This window comes from Xenopus tropicalis, chromosome 7 (assembly GCF_000004195.4).
Source record: "Xenopus tropicalis strain Nigerian chromosome 7, UCB_Xtro_10.0, whole genome shotgun sequence".
NCBI lineage: Eukaryota > Metazoa > Chordata > Amphibia > Anura > Pipidae > Xenopus > Xenopus tropicalis.
The window spans coordinates 32,662,238-32,685,491 of record NC_030683.2 but is presented as its reverse complement, the minus strand read 5'-3'; the positions used below and the strand labels follow the sequence as shown (position 1 = coordinate 32,685,491).

Below are 23,254 nucleotides of genomic sequence, written 5' to 3'. Positions count from 1 at the left end.
CACTCCTGGTCCCAAGCATTCTGGATTGCAAGTCCCAAACCAGTATATATATACACTTTGTATATATATATATCTGTTATTCAGAATGCTTGGAATCTGGGGTTTTCCACATATAAGGTCTTTCCATAATTTGGATTATCATACTTTAAATATTAATTAAACACAACAGGATTGTTTTGCCTCCAATATGGATTAATGATAGAAAAAGAAAATAATGTTTCAAAATTTTAATTATTTGATTAAAATGGAGTCTACGGGAGATATATACATACATAGTGATGATGAACAAGTTAAGGTGGCCATACACTGGCATTTAACAGATAAGATGGATAGATAGTGAGGAATGGCTACACACGACCTTCCCACTGTTCTGGTCAACAGGCAAAATGACTGCCGCCAGACTAAATATTAGAACCGCCAACAAAATGCATAGGAAGCTAAAGTTTTTAACATGTCAGATCGTGTCCTGTCGACAAGTGTCATGGCTCCACAAGCCATATGGTCAGACAGTATGGTCGAAATATGGCCAAACTGCCCAAACAAATCTTGCCAGGTATGGTGCCATGATAGTCCCTTACAAATACAATTGATATTTTCAGTAACCAGTTACAAATCATTGAAATCCAGAGTCAGACTAGGGGAGCTAAGGGCCCACCGGCTACCAGAAGTAGGGGCCCACCGGCTACCGGAAGTAGAGGCTCTGCTTCCAGCCACCGCCACTCCCTGCTCCCAGGCCAGTCTGACCCTGTTGAGATCCAGGCAATGCAACAAGGCTTGCACTTTATCACAGGAAGCTATAGTAGCACTTCTCTTTATTCCATTCCCAGTGATCCTATCAGCCTTATCTATGCTGGGAAAAATGACTTTCAAGTCAGACTATTCTAAGCTAACAGAAAAATTAGATTTCTCCCTAGGCAGTGTGGGTTATAACCATTTGTTTAGCTCATCACAGTGTTAATCCGTTTGTCTAAACTTCTTGCTTGCGCTTAGAGACAGAAGTTCAGAGATGTCATTGTCTTATACGTGTTAGCATCAATAAAATATTTTAAATCAGATATGCAGTTAAATGAATGATTAACAAGTAGTCTGGCAACAAATACATTTATGGAGTTCATTGCACTACAATGATTGTGCCTTTTTTATGGGACAGCTCAGATATTCTGTTAACATTACCAGAGAAATAGAACTCTAAAAATTGTAATGATCTAGGCCTTCAAAGTTGTGCACAGCTCTCTATCTTGGATTCTGTCAGCTCGGGAAACTGACAGCAGCACAGAGCATGTGCAATGATCCAGTAGAAAAGAAGATGGGGGGCTACTGGGGGCATCTTCAGAGGCTCAGATTTTCCCTGCTAAAGGGCTGTGGGTGCCTTGGGCTGTTACAGAAGCCCTAAACACTTCAATTTAGGGCCCCAAAACATTTATAGATGCACCTATTCTACCAAGATATTTTAAAATTGCTCATTAATTAGGGCCTTACCAGGTCCCTCTGCTCCCTCTGTAGTTATGCCCCTGGTAAAACATTTCTACTTGACTTTTCTAGTTAAGCATTAGTTCTCCGTTAAAATGAAAAGAGGTATAATCTGCATTTACTCATAATTATCACCTTTTTACCAGACTAAGGCAGAACATTTCATACAACACTAATTGCAGTCATGCAGCACCGACTGCCAGTGAGACAGTAACAGAGCGGCACTGTGTGTAACTTTTGTGCAGAGAGATATCTGTCAGATCAGTCACTCGCCAGCTTCCACACAGCTACCTGTGCAACTAATAGCCAGCCTGCATTAATCCTTTTTGGAAGGCAGGTCCCTCACTGTCACATAAGGAAACCTGCAAATTAGTCCTGCATTTTGGCTGCAGCATTGTCCATGCCTTGCTTCTTAGGGTCTGTGACCTCTGAAGCCTCTCATCAAAAACCAGATGAGCAGATCTCATTCCCTATAATGACATGATCACACTCCCCTCAGCTGCCCATCTATCTTTAACTGGAACATGCTGCTTCTAGAGAGACCTTGGACTACAAAGCAAATATAATGAAATGGCGGCTTCTAAGTGTCTGTGCAAAAAAAACTGTGCCCTTCAAAGCGGTTTGTGTGGCATCTGCTGTGTATTACATATCCTTGTTATTACTGCTCATTGACACAATAGATTTCTGTGCTTTTTCTTTCTAACCATCAATCAAAGGAAAATTTTATAACTAAGAGTGAGAAATGGACTAGTCAGTACCAGAAGCTCTCGAAAAAAGGCCATGACTCCCAGTAATGGAGCAGAAGGGCACTTAACCTTTAGATACCATTAAGATACTATAACTTAAGATACCTGGGCACAGGCTATAAGATACCATTGCAGCACAGAGCCAGGTACATATCCCAACCCGGGCACAGGCTGTTAGATACCATTGCAGCACAGAGCCAGGAACATATCCCAACCTGGGCACAGGCTGTTAGATACCATTGCAGCACAGAGCCAGGAACATATCCCAACCTGGGCACAGGCTGTTAGATACCATTGCAGCCCAGAGCCAGGTACATATCCCAACATGGGCACAGGCTGTTAGATACCATTGCAGCACAGAGCCAGGTACATATCCCAACCTGGGCACAGGCTGTTAGATACCATTGCAGCCCAGAGCCAGGTACATATCCCAACATGGGCACAGGCTGTTAGATACCATTGCAGCACAGAGCCAGGTACATATCCCAATCTGGGCACAGGCTGTTAGATACCATTGCAGCACAGAGCCAGGTACATATCCCAACCTGGGCACAGGCTATAAGATACCATTGCAGCACAGAGCCAGGTACATATCCCAACCTGGGCACAGGCTATAAGATACCATTGCAGCACTGAGTCAGGTACATATCTCTATAGTCAATTGCAGATACAACATTAATGGCGGCTTCTAAGTGTCTGTGCAAAAAAACTGTGCCCTTCAAAGCGTTTTGTGTGGCATCTGCTGTGTATTACATATCCTTGTTATTACTGCTCATTGACACAATAGATTTCTGTGCTTTTTCTTTCTAACCATCAATCAAAGGAAAATTTTATAACTAAGAGTGAGAAATGGACTAGTCAGTACCAGAAGCTCTCGAAAAAAGGCCATGACTCCCAGTAATGGAGCAGAAGGGCACTTAACCTTTAGATACCATTAAGATACTATAACTTAAGATACCTGGGCACAGGCTGTTAGATACCATTGCAGCACAGAGCCAGGTACTTATCCCAACCTGGGCACAGGCTATAAGATACCATTGCAGCACAGAGCCAGGTACATATCCCAACCTGGGCACAGGCTGTTAGATACCATTGCAGCACAGAGTCGGGTACATATCCCAACCCGGGCACAGGCTGTTAGATACCATTGCAGCACAGAGCCAGGTACATATCCCAACCTGGGCACAGGCTGTTAGATACCATTGCAGCACAGAGCCAGGGACATATCCCAACCTGGGCACAGGCTGTTAGATACCATTGCAGCACAGAGCCAGGTACATATCCCAACCTGGGCACAGGCTGTTAGATACCATTGCAGCACAGAGCCGGGTACATATCCCAACCTGGGCACAGGCTGTTAGATACCATTGCAGCCCAAAGCCAGGTACATATCCCAACCTGGGCACAGGCTGTTAGATACCATTGCAGCACAGAGCCAGGTACATATCCCAACCTGGGCACAGGCTGTTAGATACCATTGCAGCCCAAAGCCAGGTACATATCCCAACCTGGGCACAGGCTGTTAGATACCATTGCAGCACAGAGCCAGGTACATATCCCAACCTGGGCACAAGCTGTTAGATACCATTGCAGCCCAAAGCCAGGTACATATCCCAACCTGGGCACAGGCTATAAGATACCATTGCAGCACAGAGCCAGGTACATATCCCAACCTGGGCACAGGCTATAAGATACCATTGCAGCACTGAGTCAGGTACATATCTCTATAGTCAATTGCAGATACAACATTAACTTATTAGGGGTTTTACATGGGGTTTGAGAATAAATGTCCCTATAAACCAGCAGGTGTTGTGATTATTTACAGAGCGTCCATAAGAGTAGGAAGTGCAGCAAGAGATCCCTTACATTTCTTATGTTGTTAGTTTATCAGCTTGAGGCTGATTTATCAAAATATGAGATTAGAGCTCACCACAGAAAAATTCCCCCACTTTCTATTCATTCCTATTGGATTTTTAAAAGCGTATTTATCAATGGGTGAAAATTAGAGTTCACCATTTGATAAATCCTATAAGAATAAATAGAAAGTCTGTGGTTTTCCGTGGTGAGCTCTAATCTCACATTTTGATAAATCTGCCTTTTAATGTGTATATGTTTCAATCCATTTGTCCAGCCTGTGATCCAAATCCAAGTCCATTCACATTGCTATTTGTGTGCATGGGACATCATTTAGTCATTTGTATGAGTGGGAGCTGCTATGAGCCCATCATGCTGGTTTTACATAACAAAAGGGGATAATTAATTCTTGCTTGGGTTCTCCTACCCCAACCCCAGCCCTGACCATTCTCTTATGGGATGCATATTTGAAAGATGGCTGCCCGGAAGAGGGAAACCTGAAATGATTGTCAGGTCTCTACTGGGTTCTACTGAGCTTCTCAGAAAATAGCAGGACAAATATCAGTAGGGCCAAGCATGCTTTGCTCTCGGTTCCTTAGTTTGTTTATTTTGTATACATGGTTATGTTTCAAACTTATATGTCATACCTGGTCATTGCCTGTATATTACAGTGATGACTATATACAGTATATAAATGTATTAGGGCTCATTGAATAATGCATTGAATCTTAAGAAGAACTGTTGTAGTAGTAGTGGGTGCCTGTTGTCCTTGGCATAAGCATTCTGAAAGAATGTATTGTTTTTATTATCAATATGTATTCTTTGTTGACTCTTTTCCATTCAGCTCTGTGATGTGGTGGAACCATTATAATCCTGACTCACTGACTGACTGTATTTGAATAATTCCTACCATTCAGTTCTTTCATTCATCTTTACATATTAATGCTGCCGTAATTAGCCCCCTGATTGTGTCCTTGGACTTTACTACCACTTCTGTGTGCTGAATTTCCTTCAAATGCCTTTCCTCTTATAATATACTAGTGCTATCACCTGAGTAATGGTACCCTAATAGGATGGTAATACAACCTTTAAAGGCCTTTTGTATACCAGGCATTTTCTGGCATATTTCATTTGGGGGTACAAAAACTGTCTCCACCAATTCACATTCTGTAATACAAACTCCCTAAAACAAACCCAGATACAAAGTTTGGTTTTCAGCCCAGAAAATTGTACCACAATACTGTAGAATATTGTTGACAGATCCTCTCCAAACCAAACTTTTTAATCTCAGTGGAATCAAGCAAGACCCATGCCCTAATGTGAAGAATATTAATATTTTCCTTTTTAAGCCAAGGTGAAGAGAACAACATCAAGAAGGTGCTTTACAACAGCTATGCTCTAGTTGCATTATCATCAGGCTAGGTAGTCATGGGCTGCTTGATATATGGCCGGTAGACTGTGATGTCAATTTGATAATGGAGCAGGAAGGGGCAGGATATAATCCAAGCATTATGAATGCATACAAGCCCTATGTTAGGGAATCATTCTAGCCAGGGTTGGGGTTAATGGTATTTTGCCTCATCTAATCAGCTGCTAGAGTAGACTTTTTTAAATTTCTGCCCTCCTGTACACGACTCAGCCTGCATCTAGTCTTAGATCTGTCTCAGCCCCAGTACTGTGCTAGTGTCTCTAGGGTATGTCCCGGTCCCCGAGTGGCAGCTTGTTTCCCCCTCTGTAGTGTGCACATAGCCACTTGATACTTATCAATATGTGTGTCTGTGCACCATTGATTTCTCAGTACTTTTCTGCAGAATTTGCAAACACGGGGTTGGTCGGGCATTTAGTCTGCAGCAGGATGATAGTTGGTGTTGCGCTTTATACTTGTGGCCTTTTAAATAACAAGACTGTAAAGAGAGAACTTTGAAAATCAATAAAAGAAAAATCAGGGAACGGTTTCAATGAAGCATGACTGTTAACAGGAGCAGGAATTTAACATTTGAACTATGACTGAGATTGAAGATTCAGTCAACCAGGAGAATAGAAAAGGTTTATGTAGCAGATATAGAACTGCACAAGTATAATGCTTACACAGAGTCTTTTTATGTATGTAGGACCTATATTAAGAAGAGACAAAATGAATGCCTGCATGACTTTTTCATGTGTATATATGTATGTATATATATATATCTTATATTTAAGATTCAATAGTATAGGTATGGGTCCTGTTATCCAGAATGCTCAGGACCTAAGGTTTTCCCGATAAGTCTACTAAAAAAAACATTTAAACAATGAAAAAACAAAATAGTTTTGTTTTGTCTTTCCAAAGGGTTAATTGTATGTTAGTTGGGATCAAGTACAAGGTACTGTTTTATTATTACACAGAAAAAGAAATTTTTTTAAAAAAATGTGAATTATTTAATTAAAAAGTCTATGGGAGATGGTCTTCCTGTAATTCAGAACTTTCTGGATAACAGATTTCCAGATAATGGACCCAATACCTGTATGAGATACAGCCTTTTCCACCTGTGCCTTGTGTCTTTTATTGAATGAAAAAAAGAAAATACAGCATTGCAATACATGTAAAAGAGACATTACACTATAGAGTACCTAAACGTTTTTAATGAGGAGAGGGTCAGATTTTCTATTATTATTTCTATTGCATTTTCAAAAAAAGAATCTAACTTAAAAGGAAATTTCACAGTGATATGATCCTAACAAAATGACTCATAGTTACAAATCCCATCAAATGACAAGCAAGGTGAAAGGCTTCTCTGCAATAGGGCTAATTTACCAACCCTAGGTGCAAGTGTTATGCTTGGTAATGGGCACAATATTCTTAGTGCTTGCTACTGGCAGTGATACAAAGAGCCCTCTATGTTGCACTTGCCCTAAGCAGTACAGGGATCTGGAGAGCACTGCTGAACAAGAGAGCTGGTGGAACTCAGTATATTGCAAAATGAAAAAACATTGCATCTGATAAGTGCAATTAGAACCATGCAGTGCAATTCTAAATGAGCCTTATAATCCACAGTCAAAATGACAAATCACTTATACTAATGGGAGGTAGTAGGGCAAATGTACAACTGTATCCTCATCACACCCACAAACAGACTTTTCTACCTCTAGAAATAGGTTATAGACAGTGATATGCAAAGTAGAATCTTATTGGCCATCTTTGGCTGACCAGCACAGTAGTTCTGAGAAATAATGCCAAAACCTGTTATTAGCAGTATGAAACAATAACTTAAAAACATTAAACCAAACTGCAAACATGATTACAATCACTTTGTCTTTAGATCTCTTTATAAATGGCATGTATGGTGTGGCATATTATGCCCCCATCTACGGCAATTCTCCTGTGCAATATGTGCCTACAAATGATTTTTCAGTGGAGGAAGCTATACATTTGATTAACTATCACAATGATAAATCTATATATATAATATATATACAATTTATAGTCCAGGAAAGGATTGTGATTTAGTCTTCCAAGACCAGCTTGGTTAATCAACACCTGGACATAAATCTTTGCAGAACATTGTCAACAGAGTCTTACTCAGGTGTGGTGATTGTGAACCCAATCATTTTAATTAACCAATGTTGTCAGACAATAAATCACAAAATATTTTGGAGAACAAAATGTTGATTCAAGTACTTCTGCTACTGAAATCTTTGGAGGCGTTTCTGGGTCTGTGATTCTTGACATTGGTAAAGAACTCATGACTCATGGTGTATTTCCCCACTGGTAAAATTAAACTTATTACAGAATGATATTTCTTTCCCCAGTCTGTATGTTTAGAACCACAAAACACGCCTTTTGTCTCAGGCTTTATCCTATAATCTGTCTGTACCTGAATCACAAGCAAGAGATTGTTTTTTTATAAAAACAGTACAGATTGTTTAATGTATGTATATTAGAAATAGGGGAGGCTGATCATTTTGATGTACTGGGCCCCGTGATTTCTGATGGCAGCCCTGATTCCATAACATGGATCTCCATACTAAGCCTATTAAAACCTCATTTAAACATGAAATAAACCCAATAGGATTGTTTTGCCTCCAATAAGGATTAATTATATCTTAGTTGGGATCAAGTTCAAGGCACTGTTTTATTATTACAGAGAAAAAGGAAATCATTTATCAGTTAATAAATGTAGCATTTTCCCCAATAATTTTAGCGTAATTGTACCAGGGGTATATATTGTGTTCTGTATGCTCCACTGACCCAACCTGCTGCTTTTTGTACAGAGTAATACAGAGCAGGTTACTCTTGGAATCTTTAAATGAATATTGTCCACAATTGACCAGTATTCAAACTGTATGAGTGGGATTATAAGTGAGTTGTAATTATTACTGTTTTCTCAACTGTAATCAGTCTTAAAAATCTTGTGTGATTTCATTTCTAATTATCTGATCTGCATGCAGAGCAATAGCATGGGGTAGCTGGCTGAATGTGGCTAAGAGGATTCAATTAAGATTGTTTTAGTTTGTGAGGGAAAAAAAAACAGTAAATAAAGTGTTTCCTTCACGGCAAGGAAGTATTCTTAAATAGGAATATTACAGATTGTAGAAAAAGAAGAGAATCTGTGTTTTCATTTTCACAGTACATTCCATTACCAGGTCAGTAAGGTTATTTATGGACCCATAGTGTGATCTGCTGGAAAGATGTTTGTAAGAAAAATGCATTAGTGCCACATTCTTACAGTGTTCTACTACAAAACAGCACTTATATATCTGTACATGTGCTGTTACTGCTCATCATACATGTGCTACACTGTGTACTTGTCTATGTGCAAGGAAAATAGGGTTGTGATATTGATCCCACAGTGAAACTACTGACAATGGTGTTTGGTGAATACTCTTTCTGGTTACCAGTGGGTGTTGGATAATGTAAATCAGTGTAGCAGTTCTGTAGCTATGGATCGTAAGTGCTATGCCACTCTGCCAATCCCTGCACTGGCTTCCCCTACCATCCAGGATAAAATTCAAACTAATGACTCTCACATTCATAGCAGTTTATAACTCTGCCCCACCCTACATCTCTGAACTTATCTCTAGGTACCATCCAACCTGCTTGTTACGTTCCTCTACTGACCTGCTCCTCAACTCCTCTCTCATTCCCTCCTCACACGCTCGCATTCAAGACTTTGCAAGGGCTGCCCCCCTTCTCTGGAATTCGCTCCCACAAACTGTCAGACTTTCTTCCAATCTCTCTGCCTTCAAGAGATCTCTAAAAACACATTTATTTAGAGAAGCTTACCCTAATCTAGTTTAACATAACCTCAGTGTGCTGCTAAAGGCAATACCCTGTGCCACACCTCTCACAACTCTGGTCATGCCCATTCCCACACCTTGGGGCTGATTTACTAACCCACGAATCCGACCCGAATTGGAAAAGTTCCGACTTGAAAACGAACATTTTGCGACTTTTTCGTATGTTTTGCGATTTTTTCGGATTCTTTACGAATTTTTCGTTACCAATACGATTTTTGCGTAAAAACGCAAGTTTTTCGTATCCATTACGAAAGTTGCGTAAAAAGTTGCGTTTTTTTCGTAGCGTTAAAACTTACGCGAAAAGTTGCGCATTTTTCGTAGCGTTAAAACTTAAAAGGTGCAAAGTTTCGCGTAAGTTTTAACGCTACGAAAAAAGCGCAACTTTTTGCGCAAGTTTTAACGCTACGAAAAATCGCCAGATTTTACGCAACTTTCGTAATGGCTACGAAAAACTCGCGTTTTTACGCAAAAATCGTAGTGGTAACGAAAAATTCGTAAAGAATCCGAAAAAATCGCAAAACATACGAAAAAATCGCAAAATACCGATCATTACGAAAAAAACGCAATCGGACTCATTTCGACCCGTTCGTGGGTAAGTAAATCAGCCCCCTTGTGTCTCAACCCTTTCTCCTTGTAGATTGTAAGCTCTTTTGGGCAGGGCCCTCTTCACCTCTTGTATCGGTTATTGATTGCCTTATATGTTACTCTGTACATCCAAAGTATGAAACCCACTTGTTGAACAGCGCTGCGGAATTTGTTGGCGCTTTATAAATAAATGTTAATAATAATAATAAAGGCCTATTTTGTAAATGTGACCTAATGACAAACATCTCCAGCCATGACAAAAGATCTGAAGTTTCTAAATTCTATAAAATAATAGAAAGGCATTAAGGGGCACATTCATTACAAGTACGACAGGTCCGATTACAAAATTTTTGTAAAGTTTACAACTTTTGCAAATTTTCTGCAGAGTGCCATTGAGCCCTATTGGAGACTTTCCTTGGGCCAGGTTGGAGCTGCAGAGTGCCATTGAGTCCTATGGGAGACTTTCCTTGGGCCAGGTTGGAGCTGCAGAGTGCCATTGAGCCTATGGGAGACTTTCCTTGGGCCGGGTTGGAGCAGCAGAGTGCCATTGAGTCCTATGGGAGACTTTCCTTAGGCCAGGTTGGAGCTGCAGAGTGCCATTGAGCCCTATGGGAGACTTTCCTTGGGCCGGGTTGGAGCTGCAGAGTGCCATTGAGCCCTATGGGAGACTTTCCTTGGGCCGGGTTGGAGCTGCAGAGTGCCATTGAGCCCTATGGGAGACTTTCCTTGGGCCGGGTTGGAGCTGCAAAGTGCCATTGAGCCCTATGGGAGACTTTCCTTGAGCCAGGTTGGAGCTGCAGAGTGCCATTGAGCCCTATGGGAGACTTTCCTTGGGCCAGGTTGGAGCTGCAGAGTGCCATTGAGCCCTATGGGAGACTTTCCTTGGGCCAGGTTGGAGCTGCAGAGTGCCATTGAGCCCTATGGGAGACTTTCCTTGGGCCGGGTTGGAGCTGCAGAGTGCCATTGAGCCCTATGGGAGACTTTCCTTGGGCCAGGTTGGAGCTGCAGAGTGCCATTGAGCCCTATGGGAGACTTTCCTTGGGCCAGGTTGGAGCTGCAGAGTGCCATTGAGCCCTATGGGAGGCTTCCAAAATCATGCATTGAAGTGTCAAAGTCAGAAAGGTTTTCCCGCTGTTTACGAACGTTCGGATACAAAAATTTCGTGACTATTGGCTCGCCATTCGCAAACGATTGTTTCAATACGAAATTTTCATAACTTTCGGATCATAAGTACAAAATCTTTGTAATCAAGCGAACGGAATTTTCATGACTTTTGCAATCATCAGAAATTATCGGAATGTTTCTTTAACAGTAATAACATGCTGGGTAGTACAAAAATACTTACATACATGAGCCAACATATTCCTAGTACAGGTACAGAACCCGTTATTTGGAAACCTGCTATCCAGAAAACTCCTATTGACTATAAGGCCATCTTTCAGGATTACATTTTAATCAAATAATTCAGAATTTAAAAATTATTTCCTTTTCCTTTGTAATAATAAAACAGTAACTTGTACTTAGATTTAGATATAATTAATCCTTATTGGAGGCAAAACAATTCTATTCATTTTAATTAATGTTTAAATGATTTTTTGTAGCGCTATAAACTTTGATTTGCTCCTGTTCTAGAAGACAGAAACAATTTGTGAAACACTCTGGGTATAACTGGGCATTATTTCTTGCTGTTTTTTTAAAAGGTGTCATTTGTTTTGTTACCTTTGATTTACTGTGTGAAAAAATGAATGTAAAAAGACAGAAAGCTTAAACTAATTGCCTCTCAGCAAGCAGTAGTGGAACGAAGAAAGGCAGTAATATATACATATGTAGAGCTTAACCAAATAGCCCTACAGGATATTAAACTTCAGCTGTAGCACATTTAAATATAGGTGGTTTAATTAAGCCTTATCTAAATATACACTTGATAAAATATAGTGTATTTGTGAACCTTATTGTATGAAAATCCTGTTATTTGAATCAGGTTCCCTTTCAGCTTCTTTTGAAGTGGTCAGTCGCCTTTGAGTTACCTGTTAGTATGATGTAGAATGGAAAAAAAGGCAATTTGCAATTGGTTTTCATTTTGTATTATTTGTGACGGTTTTTATTATTTCACTTTTTTTAGTAACTCTCCAGTTTGGAATTTCAGTAGTTATCTGGTTGCTATGGCTCAAATTACCTTAGCAACTAGGGAGTGGTTTAAATAAGAGACTAGTATATGAATACAAGGGGACCTCAAAAACAAAGAATAAATACAAAGTAACAGTAACAATACAATTGTAGCCTTACAGAGCAAAAGGTTATTGGCTGGCGGGGTCAGTGACTCCCATTTGTTGGAAAGAGTCAGAAGAAGAAGGCAAATAATTAAAAAACTATAATAAATGATGAAGAGCAATTGAAAGTTGGCTTAGAATTGAGAAGATATGATTACAATAGAAGTATAGGAGGGTTACCTAGTGGAATATACAGACTTCCAGTGACTAGAACACCGTAACAATGGTTTACAGGTAGAAAGCAGTCTTTACTACAGGTTTGGGCCCCATTATTCAGAATACTGGGGATGTGAGGTTTTCCAGATAAGGTTGTTTTTGGTGATTTGGATCTTTATACCTTAGGTCTACTAAGGGCGAAAACACATGGGGCAATTAGTCAACACAACCAAGTTTTTTAAAAGTCTCGGCAACTTATTGGCCCATGTGTCTTCACCCGGTGATTTAGCTACTGTAGGTTAATTTACGAGTCATTTCGACCAATCGTACATCATTTGAGGCATGCCAATTTTTAAAACGCCGACTAATTGCCCCATGTGTCTTTGCCCTTAAAAATAATTTAAACATGAATTAACTCCAATAGGATAATTTTGCTGGCTTTTTTAAGATGGCTTTTTCATAATTCATGGATTTCTGGATAAAGGATCTATAAGTTTTCTTATAATATGCATCAAGTTTTTCTTCTTCCAATAAAGTTTTTTTTATTGTTCTAACCATATATTTTTTTTTTGGTTCTAGATCAACAAACTATTATAAGCTTCACAGTTTGATTCTGATATGAATAAATCCAAGTCTCCTATTCTAAATGACTGTCTGAAGCACATCACTTTGGAGAATGAATCTTTATGGAATGAGAGTATGACCTCCAATGTTAGTGTTGAGACAGTGCACCACCTCTTTATCGGTGCCCAACGCCAGGAACCTAATCACATTGCTATACCTGCCACAATCTTCTACAGTCTTCTTTTCTTCTTTGGTATCATGGCAAATGGCCTCAGCATCCTGACGCTTATGAGAAATGGGAGAATGAAAGTGAGCGCTGTGCGATTTTACCTTCTGAGTTTGGCCATGGCAGATATCTTGCTGCTTCTCACTATCCCAATCACCCTTTATCGATATTTCTGGCAATATTACCCCTGGGCACTCTCGGACATTGTGTGCAAACTGTATTTTATGATCCGCCAGGTCTACTGCGCAACAACCAGTTGGACCATTATTGCATTTACATCTGAGAGATATATTGCAATATGCCATCCCATGTGGTCCATCACAGGCCTCCGGAAAACCCGTATGGCATACCTTTTGGCTTTTATCTGGCTTCTGTCTATCCTCACCACCATACCTGTGGCTATAGTATATGGGGAGTCCTCGGCATGCATCTTGGACTATACCGCTACTTCTCAAGAAGAAGCTGTACTTGACTCCACAGTGTGTGAAATGTTGGAGCCAAAGCCATATATTGTTTACAAAAGCATCATGCAGACCCGTAGCATCCTTTTCTTTGTCATGCCTTTATTGGCCATTATTATTTTTCATATTCTCATCTTCCACCACCTAAGTCTTAACCAGAGGCAGAGAGAGAAAATTGGGCTTAATGGAACACACTGGCATTTTTCTTCTACTCATGCGAACCAGCCCCAAAGGCACCCATTTTCTGAAAAAAAGGCTCGTCAACTAATGGGTGAGTACATGTATTACCAGCCATTGGAGGGGCACATGAACACCTGCTCAGGCCTATGTGGGTTCCATTTTTAAAACCTTTGGAAAGGTAATGTGTTTTGTACAAATACAAAATGCCCATTATGGGCTCTCTATCATGGGCCCCCAAACAAGTTGCTAGGTCTGCCATCTCTTCCAAGCAATACACCTATGGTTAGGCATTGCCCCTTATACTGTAGGGTCCTTTAATAATAATGAAATATTATTCTCTGACCCCCTTATTTTATTAAATATCCTATATTTATATTATCATCCATTAGTTAAGAGCCCATACACATGCCATAGGGCAGTTGGGACAGGGCCCTGTTGCAGCCTGCAGCCTCTGTTACTCCCTAACTTATGTGCCCGTATGAATTGGGGGGTGTTTGGTTGCAGGAGAGGGGATGCTTACGTACCTTTCCCAGCCATTCTTAAATAGAGCGATGCTTAAAACATACAAACTCTATTGGAGGTGTAGCTGTAAAAGAGCACAGAGACCTCTACAATTCTACAGTAGGGAAAGGCAGTGTGCAAAGTGCAAAAGAGGGTGCATTGCACCATTACAAATGACCTCATTAATACTTAGACTTTATTAGCACCTCTTGTGGTTGTATACTGATATTGCTGTTGCAATACTTGCAGATGCCTTAATGTAGAAGTACATATGTAAAACCCTGCTTGATCTAAATAAACCATTTTCATAAAAATATCCTTTTTTAGTAGTATGTGCTATTGGGTAATCGTAAATAAAATATTGCCATTTTAAGAATGAAGGGCCGCCTCCTGGGATCATAGGATTCACAGTGAACACAAACAAGCCAAGGCACACATACATGCTAGGCCCCATCAGCCAATGAATGGACAGAGTTCTGCCTTTTGCTCCCACACTAATTCCTGTTACAGTCAGAGCTGCATTATTTCTGGTCATCTGATCTCTGAGGGAGCACACAGCCAATCACTAAATGGTGGCTCAAGGGAAAGGATGTAAAAGGGCAATATTTACTCATATACTGTATATTCCAGTTTGGCGAGATGCTTTTCTTAACATGATATAAACTATCTGTTAAGTATTCATTCAGAGGGTATAGTTTTCCTTTAAATTCAATGAAAATAACCTGAGAAAAAAATGTTCTTTGCACAAATGTATGCCTTTATGCATAACTATATATAAAAGACAACCCATACAAAAGTACCTCTTTAAGACAGGCCCATCAGTTAGTACAGAAAGGTATACCTGTACATTTAATAGTGTTAAATATGTTATGTCCATATTGTACAGGGGCCCAGCTAAAGTGGGTTTCTGATTGCAACTCGGAGGCTGGATTATGTGTTGAAATCAATGACCATAACTACAGGTGTTGGACCCCTTATCTGGAAACCCATTATCCAGAAAGTTCCGAATTAAGGAAAGGCCATGTCCCATAGACTCCATTGTAATCAAATAATTCACATTTTTAAAAATGATTTCCTTTTTCTCTCTACTAATAAATCAAAACCTTGTACTTGATCCCAAACAAGGAAAATGAATCCTTATTGGAGGCAAAACAATCCTATAGGGTTTAATTGCAGTTTATATAATTTTTTTTAGCAGACTTAAGGTAGGAGATCCAAAGACCCCTTATCCGGAAAACCCCAGGTCCCAAGCATTCTGGATAATGGGTCCCATACCTGTATCATATAAATTCTGGACCCTTTTTCCATATCATAACATCTTTACCTTATCTGCCTTTATTAGCATCTCTTAGGTTAATATCACAAAATGATATCATTTTGCAGTGGTGGGAAACTGAAGGGGTCAGTCACTGCCCAAACACGTGACTGGAATCACAACAATAATGCCACACCTACATAAAGACCCCTGAATAGGGTGATGGTCAGGTTTGCTCACCTAGACTTTATTCGAGAAAACACACCTTTCCTTATATAAGGCCATTATCCCTTGGTACTGCAATTACCCATAGAAACCAATCAGCTAGAACAGCGCTGTCCAACTTCTGCGCTGCTGAGGGCCGGAATTTTTCTCACATACATGGTGGAGGGCCGCTAATGGAAGCCAGTTTTGACAACTCCCCCTTTTAAACCACACCCACTTCAAACCACACCTATTTTATCACAATGGTGGTAGTGCAGCAAAAATCCAAATGCTTGGTCCTTATTACGGGGATATCAACCGTCATTCATATGTGAAAGAATTATATTATGTCATATTAAGATATACCATTAAATCCATATGCCGCCTCCTCCCCTATGGATAGCACAGCAACCCCCAGCATTTAATTACACACCTTAGGGACCATTTAATGGCTATTTCCAACTGCTAACAAACTCCCGGAAAAAAACCCCTGCCAGGTTCACCTCCCATAGGCAGCATAGGGCAGGCAGAGTATGGCACACACAGGCAGCATTCTGCCTGTCCTATGCTGCCTGTGTGTGCCATACTCTGCCTGTCCTATGCTGCCTGTGTGTGCCATACTCTGCCTGCCCTATGCTGCCTGTGTGTGCCATACCCTCCCTGCCCTATGCTGCCTGTTTGTGCCATACTCTGCCTGTCCTACCTGTTTGTGCCATCCCCTCCCTGCCCTATGTGCCATAATCTGCCTACCCTATGCTCCCTGTGTGTGCCATATACTATAGGCATAGTACCTACAATGTCTGTATGTGTGAATAGATAAACAATGGGGGTGATTACAGGCTGAGCCTGAGGTGTGAACACTGCAGGGGGTGAACAATGCACGGATTAAAAGGTGTGAACAACACAGGGGATTACATTTTGAAATAATACAGGGTGATTACAGCCTGAATCTGAGGTGTGAACCATGCAGGGGGGCAGTTAATCTCAGTATTGATACCATTTAAAGTTTACACAAAGGTAAGCCATCAAAGCAGCCAAGCAGGTGGGGGGCCACAAAGAGGGAGGTTGTGGGCCGCATGTGGCCCGCGGGCTGCCAGTTGGACAGCACTGAGCTAGAATATGAAAGCAAACTTTTGTTTTTGCCTCTTTATTTCAAACAATGTGGGAATTTTGATAAAAAATCCCAAGGAATTAAAACCAATAACTTTACCTGAAACCTTATCTGCAAAACATTTAGAAATGTTACTTTCTATACATTGTAAAACATTCTCTTTCAGCTTTATATTATTCTGGTTAAAGAAGCTGGGTTTTAACATACCTAAGTAATGGATTCTGAAGGTCAGTGAAATAAAGTCAATAAAACCTTCAGCTTAAATAAATGCTGTGCCTGCAAGCATGCCGAAACTATTACTTCCATACAATATGCTTTGTATCTGTAACACATATATCCCCGCTGTGGCTGTTTGATCCAACAGATGTAACAAATGGTATTTCTGTGTTGTGGGAATGAGAATGACATACAGGTACCTCTCCTCTTTTTATTTTACAGGGCAGTGATATTTTTCTTTAAATGAATGATCACAGTGAAACATTACTCTTTTATACCACAATTTGTCATAAGATACATAAAGGGAATCTACACCCCCCTGTTTTGACATGTGCTCATTCAATTGCTTTATGTAGGTGCATAAAAACTATCTGAACTACAATATAATGCAGATTAAAGGGATTTTGTCATGACTTTTTATTTCTAAATTACCCTGTTTACATAGCAAATAATTCACTCTACCATTTAAAATTTTATTCTTGAACCAACAAGAGAAGCTCTATTTACTTTTGAAAAAAAACGTTTTACCATGACGGTATTCCTTTTATGTATTTTTTTTTACCCTGATACTGGCAACAATGACTTTCCAACCCCCTTTAGGCTCACAGTGTAATGCAACCCCTCCCTCGCCTTGTTCTATTGTGAAGTGATGCATTCTGGGTCTTTCTGCTTTCCATAGAAGTGCACAGGTTCTCCCCAAAAACCCAATTGAATGAGTTCATGTCAGAAAGGGGGTACCAATTAAGCATTTTCAATCAATGTGTATAAAAAGAAACTCATACCCACAGAAAAAAAACAACTGTCATTGGTAAAAATTGCTCAGCCTTCACTTCCAGCCACATGTAATATTTGTAGAAAAAGCTGTTAATAAAACCCTCAGACATACAGCTATTGATATGTGAGTGCTGGCAGATACAGCTGCATCTCCTTTTTATAACATAAATTATACATATGTACTGTATATCTTATAAAATACATTTTCCTTGTGTAACACCTAGCTTTTAAACTTATTGAATATGTTAATAATATTACTTTTAGAGATTCTTAGCATCATTACATCCCCAAGTGACATTAACACCACAAATTGCAGTAAAGTGTTACATATTATCCCAGGGATAAAAACTCACAATCCATTCTGATAGACAGGTGATGATTGCCACTGCTCAAGCCCACAGGACTGAAATTGCTCATAAAAGCCTTGTGAGTCCTGAATAAAGTAGCAGCAGTTCATCTCTTAGAGCGCAGTGTAGGAAGGGACAGCCAGGACCCTATGCATTCATCTCAGGGAGCTCAGTCAGGAGATATGAGACAGGCAGCACTGGCTTAAGCTTTATTTGTGATCTCAAATGTATTTCGTAGGGATGCCACAAAGCTGTTTTCCCTATTTCTGTATATACTCGAGTATAAGCCAAGTTTTTCAGCACCCAAAATGTGCTGAAAAATTAACCCTCGGCTTATACTCGAGTCCCTCCAACTAACACCCTCTGCTACCTGATTCCCTGTGTGCTTTTCTGTGCTCTGCTCCTTCCTGTATCCTTGCCCCGCCCCCAGGCGTGACATCACACGCTCCCTGCTCTCATCTCCTGTGTCTGTGGCATGCAGGCAACGGAACATCAAGCCTGCATGCTATTGAGGTGAGGAGGGAGAGGGAGGGAGCTCCTTGAAGTAAACCTCAAGCGGAATCCTCTCAGTTTATGAACTGCTCCTTTTGATAGACAGGTTGAGGAGCAAGGCATTAATGAGTGATTACTTCTCCAGGTGACCCTGCTAGAGGAGGCAGTAGGGGGGAGCCTGGCATCTCGCATACTCATTCCATGCACGTATTTGTTCAGTAAGATTGATAGATCCTAATTTTATTGGAATTTATTTCGATTATTGAAACTTAGAAGCTGCTGCATTTCCTATCCTAGGCTAATACTCGAGTCAATAGGTTTTTCCAGTTTTCTTAGGTAAAATTAGGTACGTCAGCTTATACTGGAGTATATATGGTACTTAATTTTTGCACATTCACATGCAAGAGCGCCAGTAACTATTACTGGTGGGGCCTAGGTGTAGGCCCCCTCTGGATGCAATTTCTGTGCCAGATTGGCGTGTGTGCACTCGGTAGTTCTGCCACTGAAGAGTGCCCCTCTTTTAGTGCTCATTCTAGGAAGCCTTGTGTGCCCTTCATGCAGCTATCCTGACTGTGCTCTGTATGAAAAAATTGGAGCTCATTGCCAGGAGGGGACCACCTCCCTTGGATCAGGTGTTTTTATTTTATCGATTTCAGTTATTTATTTTTGCATTGTTTTTGCCTGTAAAATTGTCATTGCTCACTGTAACTAGTTGATTCAGTATTAAGAATGCTAATCACACTGTGCCAGCACCTGTATTTTTCCATTGCAATCACATGACTATACCCTAGTGATATATGTGAAAAGTGTGCAGAGCAGAAGCTCTAGTGAAGAAGAGGAAAGAAATGTTATATTTTGGAGCATGTGTGAGATACAATGAGAGACAATGCCATATTTCTGTGTAAGTGTGTGGATTTAAAAGAAAGAGTACAGAAGTCAAGATGACTTTTCTGCAAATATAAATATATATCTTACTGTGGGCATCCAAATGTAGCAAGTTATTAGAGATTTAGTCATTTCTCCTAGAAGCAGCTCTTGCCACTGAAAATGATTGGATGCACACTGTGTTTTTGTTAAGCCAAGTATCACCCATTTAAATATCACAAGGGTTAGACTGAACTTGTAAGAGAGAAACAAGAAACACTGTCTATTTCTTTTAATGGCAACAAAATGCCAACTTGGTTTTGTTCAGAAAGGTTGTGCCTTTTCTTCCCCATATTTTTCTCCCTAACAATATTCAATTAAAGAGATATTCAATATCTCTTTTTTTAGCTAACATTTTCTAAGCAAACTTTCTATGTTGAACAGAGTACCAAATATTATGGGTACTCACTGTAGGCAGACGTAGCATACACGTTGTTTATCTAATTTATTAACATTAGATTTACAAAAATAAAAGTTTTCAAGGATTGTAAAGTTGATTTTAAAAGTAATAAAAAGCTATTGAAACATATTGGTTATTTACACTATACAAAGTACAAAAAAGGGCATAATCTGCCCTGCACACAGGAGAATTGCTGCTCCAAAACAGACTTGCTTTTCCCATGAATGCAGCAGTGCCTTAATGAGGGGTGAGCAAGGCAAGAGATATAGGTGTCCCCCTAAGTTGCAAATCATTCAGACACACAAGTTAGGGAATGCCAGTGGCCCTTTACTGGTCTGTAAGTATATGGCCGCTATGTGCCCATAAATGCTGCGCTTTGCACCTTGCGTCAGAACTTTAACTGAACAACACAATCTATATATGTGGTTTATGTTATGTTTCCCCAGCAACAAGAAATGCACAGATCTTATACTGTATATAAATCAAAATATACAGTAGATTCCCCGAACACAGAGTACAGCTTCTTACTTGTGCTTTACTGTTCATTTATAGCATAATAAGTGGGTGAACCAAACTCAAAATCTCTTGTGACCTTTCTGTAGTGTATTAAATTAAAGCTGTCACCTTTTGTCCCCTGGTTATTTAATTACAGAATCATTACATTCTCATATCTACTTTATGTATTACGATGACAAGTCCTAGCTTTTAATGCACTCCATAAAGCGTACACATTTTACTTTGTGCTGCTACCAATCTCAAATTAATGATAATGAGCAGATATGAGAATATTTTCTAGGCTTAATGAATTACTTCTTTCGAATATTAATAGATGCTATCTTTCTTTTTCTAGGCGCTGTAGTGGTGGCTTTTTTTCTCTGCAATTTCCCGGACACTGCCTCATCTCTCATGCAAATCTATATTGAAAACTGGAATGCACACGTCTATAAAGTATATACCTGGCTAAAGACCTACTTATCACTTCCACTTTGGTACCTGAATAGTGCTTTGGACCCAATTTTGTTCTGTATTTCCTCTACTTCCTTTCGCAGTGCATGTTGGGAAACCCTGACCACTTTCATACCTTGGTATGAAAAATCATTGGATGGGCCAGGCAACACAAATCAAGCATCCTGTGTGAGGTCAGGGGTATCCTCTCTTGTGTCTGCGCCAAGCACCCGTTCTACATGGACCCTAAACTCAAATGAAGGTGAGCAAAAGGAATATTTGGGTCAGGCTCGTACCAGTGATCCTAAGCTTTTGTTCTTTCGCCATTTGACTATGATGGACCCAGCAGAATGCACAGTTCCTTAGGACTTAAGACCTTGATGGTTAGAATTGATGGTTATTCCATAAAACCTATGAAGCTATTAATAACCTGCAGGATTGCATATACAGGTGTTGCAGAAAATGTGTATTGCTAAACTCATTCATATTTAATGCATTTCGTACCTCAAATCAACATGCCTGCATGGATTTCTGCAGCCACTAGCTGTCTAGGGATGAGTAAACAATGTTATTTCTAATGTGAGTATGTGCAATGTTATTGCTTTTGTGGGGTTTTTTTTATATCCTAATATCACAAAGTTTTTAAAACCTAAAGAAATGGCCTAATGATTACAGAGATGGTCATAGCTGACAATGAAGAATTCAAGCTAAATGAAATAAAAAAAATTATATTGTTTTTTATAATACGTATATTTTAAATATGTGAAGGTTGCAATGTATTTTTCTGTTATTCAGATGGCATCAGAAGAAGACTATGTATTTTATAGAAACCTCAAAAAAATAATTTGTTACAATAATGCATGTTTTTGTGAATGTAAAAAATCTGAAGAGCATCTTTATCTGTTCCCATGGTAATACACATGTCCATATGCTGTTTGCAGAGCCAGCTGTTAGATATCAGCCACTGTTTTCGTATTGCACATGTTCTCAATATCTTCATGCACATGTATCTTTTTGGGTATCCAATTCTGGCTTTTTCAGTAAGAGGCTAAAAACATACTGTTTGTTTTCTGCAGCAAAGTCACTTGAGGGAGTCATCTGGTAACAGACTGCTACTCCTTTTAGGTATAATGGTTGTGCTTCTTTCTAGACAGAGTACCACAATGTCTGTAAATTACACAAAATACAACAGCAGTAAGAGTGCTCTGTGCTGACCTCCAACATAGCAGAACTATCAAAATAGAAAGGAAGGAACAAAGCTCCAGGCAGAAGTTGAAAGACAGCAGTCTCTAATTGGGAAGTGGTAAACACAACAGGGCTCATTTATATGTGAAAGTGCAGTGAGCAGTGTAGTTTTCCCAGAATTCCTGGGAATTGTGGTTGCAAGGGATCATTGACCAGACACAAATGCATCTGATTTGCCAAAATTAACACAACCGCGCATGCATTTTGTCACAAGTCGGACAAAATTAAGAGGAAGTCCTCTTAAGTAGGAATGTGCACTTACACTAATTGCCATTATTTGCACTTTCTTGTACACTACATGGATGGTAAGGACAAAGTTGCTTTGCATAAACCAATGCTACAATCTGTACCTTGCCCTGCATTTATTATCCTTACTGAGATCCAGACACTTACTGCTCCTACACTTCTGTCTGGGGTGGTTTTAAATGATCAGTAAAAGGCTTTTAGCTCTCAGTTTTAAAATCCTCTTTGCATTTCAAATTAGGGGTGTTAAACCTTGGACTCAACTCAGGCTAAGATGATCCGATCGCCTCTTTAAAGAGGACCTGTCACCCTAAGAAATAATTTGAAATTCTTTTCTATTGTGTTTGTTAAGTAAAATAAACTTCACTTACACTATATAAGTAATATAAAACTGGTTTCCTTCAGTCCTGGAATTACACAATCACAGCAAATAGGCAGGTGCCATTTTGTGGACACTGTTATTTAGGCAAGCTTTGTATCACCCCAAAATCTTGTGTATGTGTCCTATGGGGGGGCCAGATGCCCAGGCCCATGACCTGGTTACACAATTAGATGGTGAGGAGGGTGGGGGAAAGTGAGAGCTGAATTGAAAGTTAAAGTACTTGTCTGTCCCGCCTCTCTGCCTAAGGCATAGAGGTGGGGCAGGCAATATATGATTGACAGCTGGAATTTTTAAATGCCTTTATAATGGGTTTGGATGTGTTAATATAGAAATGAATTTGGGTTTCTTGTTTAATTTGAAAATAACTTTTATTATACAGCTTTTTATGTCTGGGTGACAGGTCCATTTTAACAAGGCATTTATTGAGAC

At 39.8% G+C, this 23,254-nt stretch overlaps 1 protein-coding gene across 1 annotated transcript in view; it reads left to right on the top strand.

Moving 5' to 3' along the window:
* Positions 1 to 22,772, top strand: part of LOC116412424 (neurotensin receptor type 1-like) — a 30,404-nt gene extending 7,632 nt beyond the window's left edge. Inside the window, exons 2-3 of the mRNA XM_031906632.1 lie at positions 12,935 to 13,877; positions 20,861 to 22,772. Of these exons, the coding sequence (XP_031762492.1) occupies positions 12,974 to 13,877; positions 20,861 to 21,321 (1,365 nt within the window). The 5' untranslated portion in view covers positions 12,935 to 12,973 and the 3' untranslated portion in view covers positions 21,322 to 22,772. The remainder of the gene's footprint in view (positions 1 to 12,934; positions 13,878 to 20,860) is intronic.
* The last annotated feature ends 482 nt before the right edge of the window (positions 22,773 to 23,254 follow it).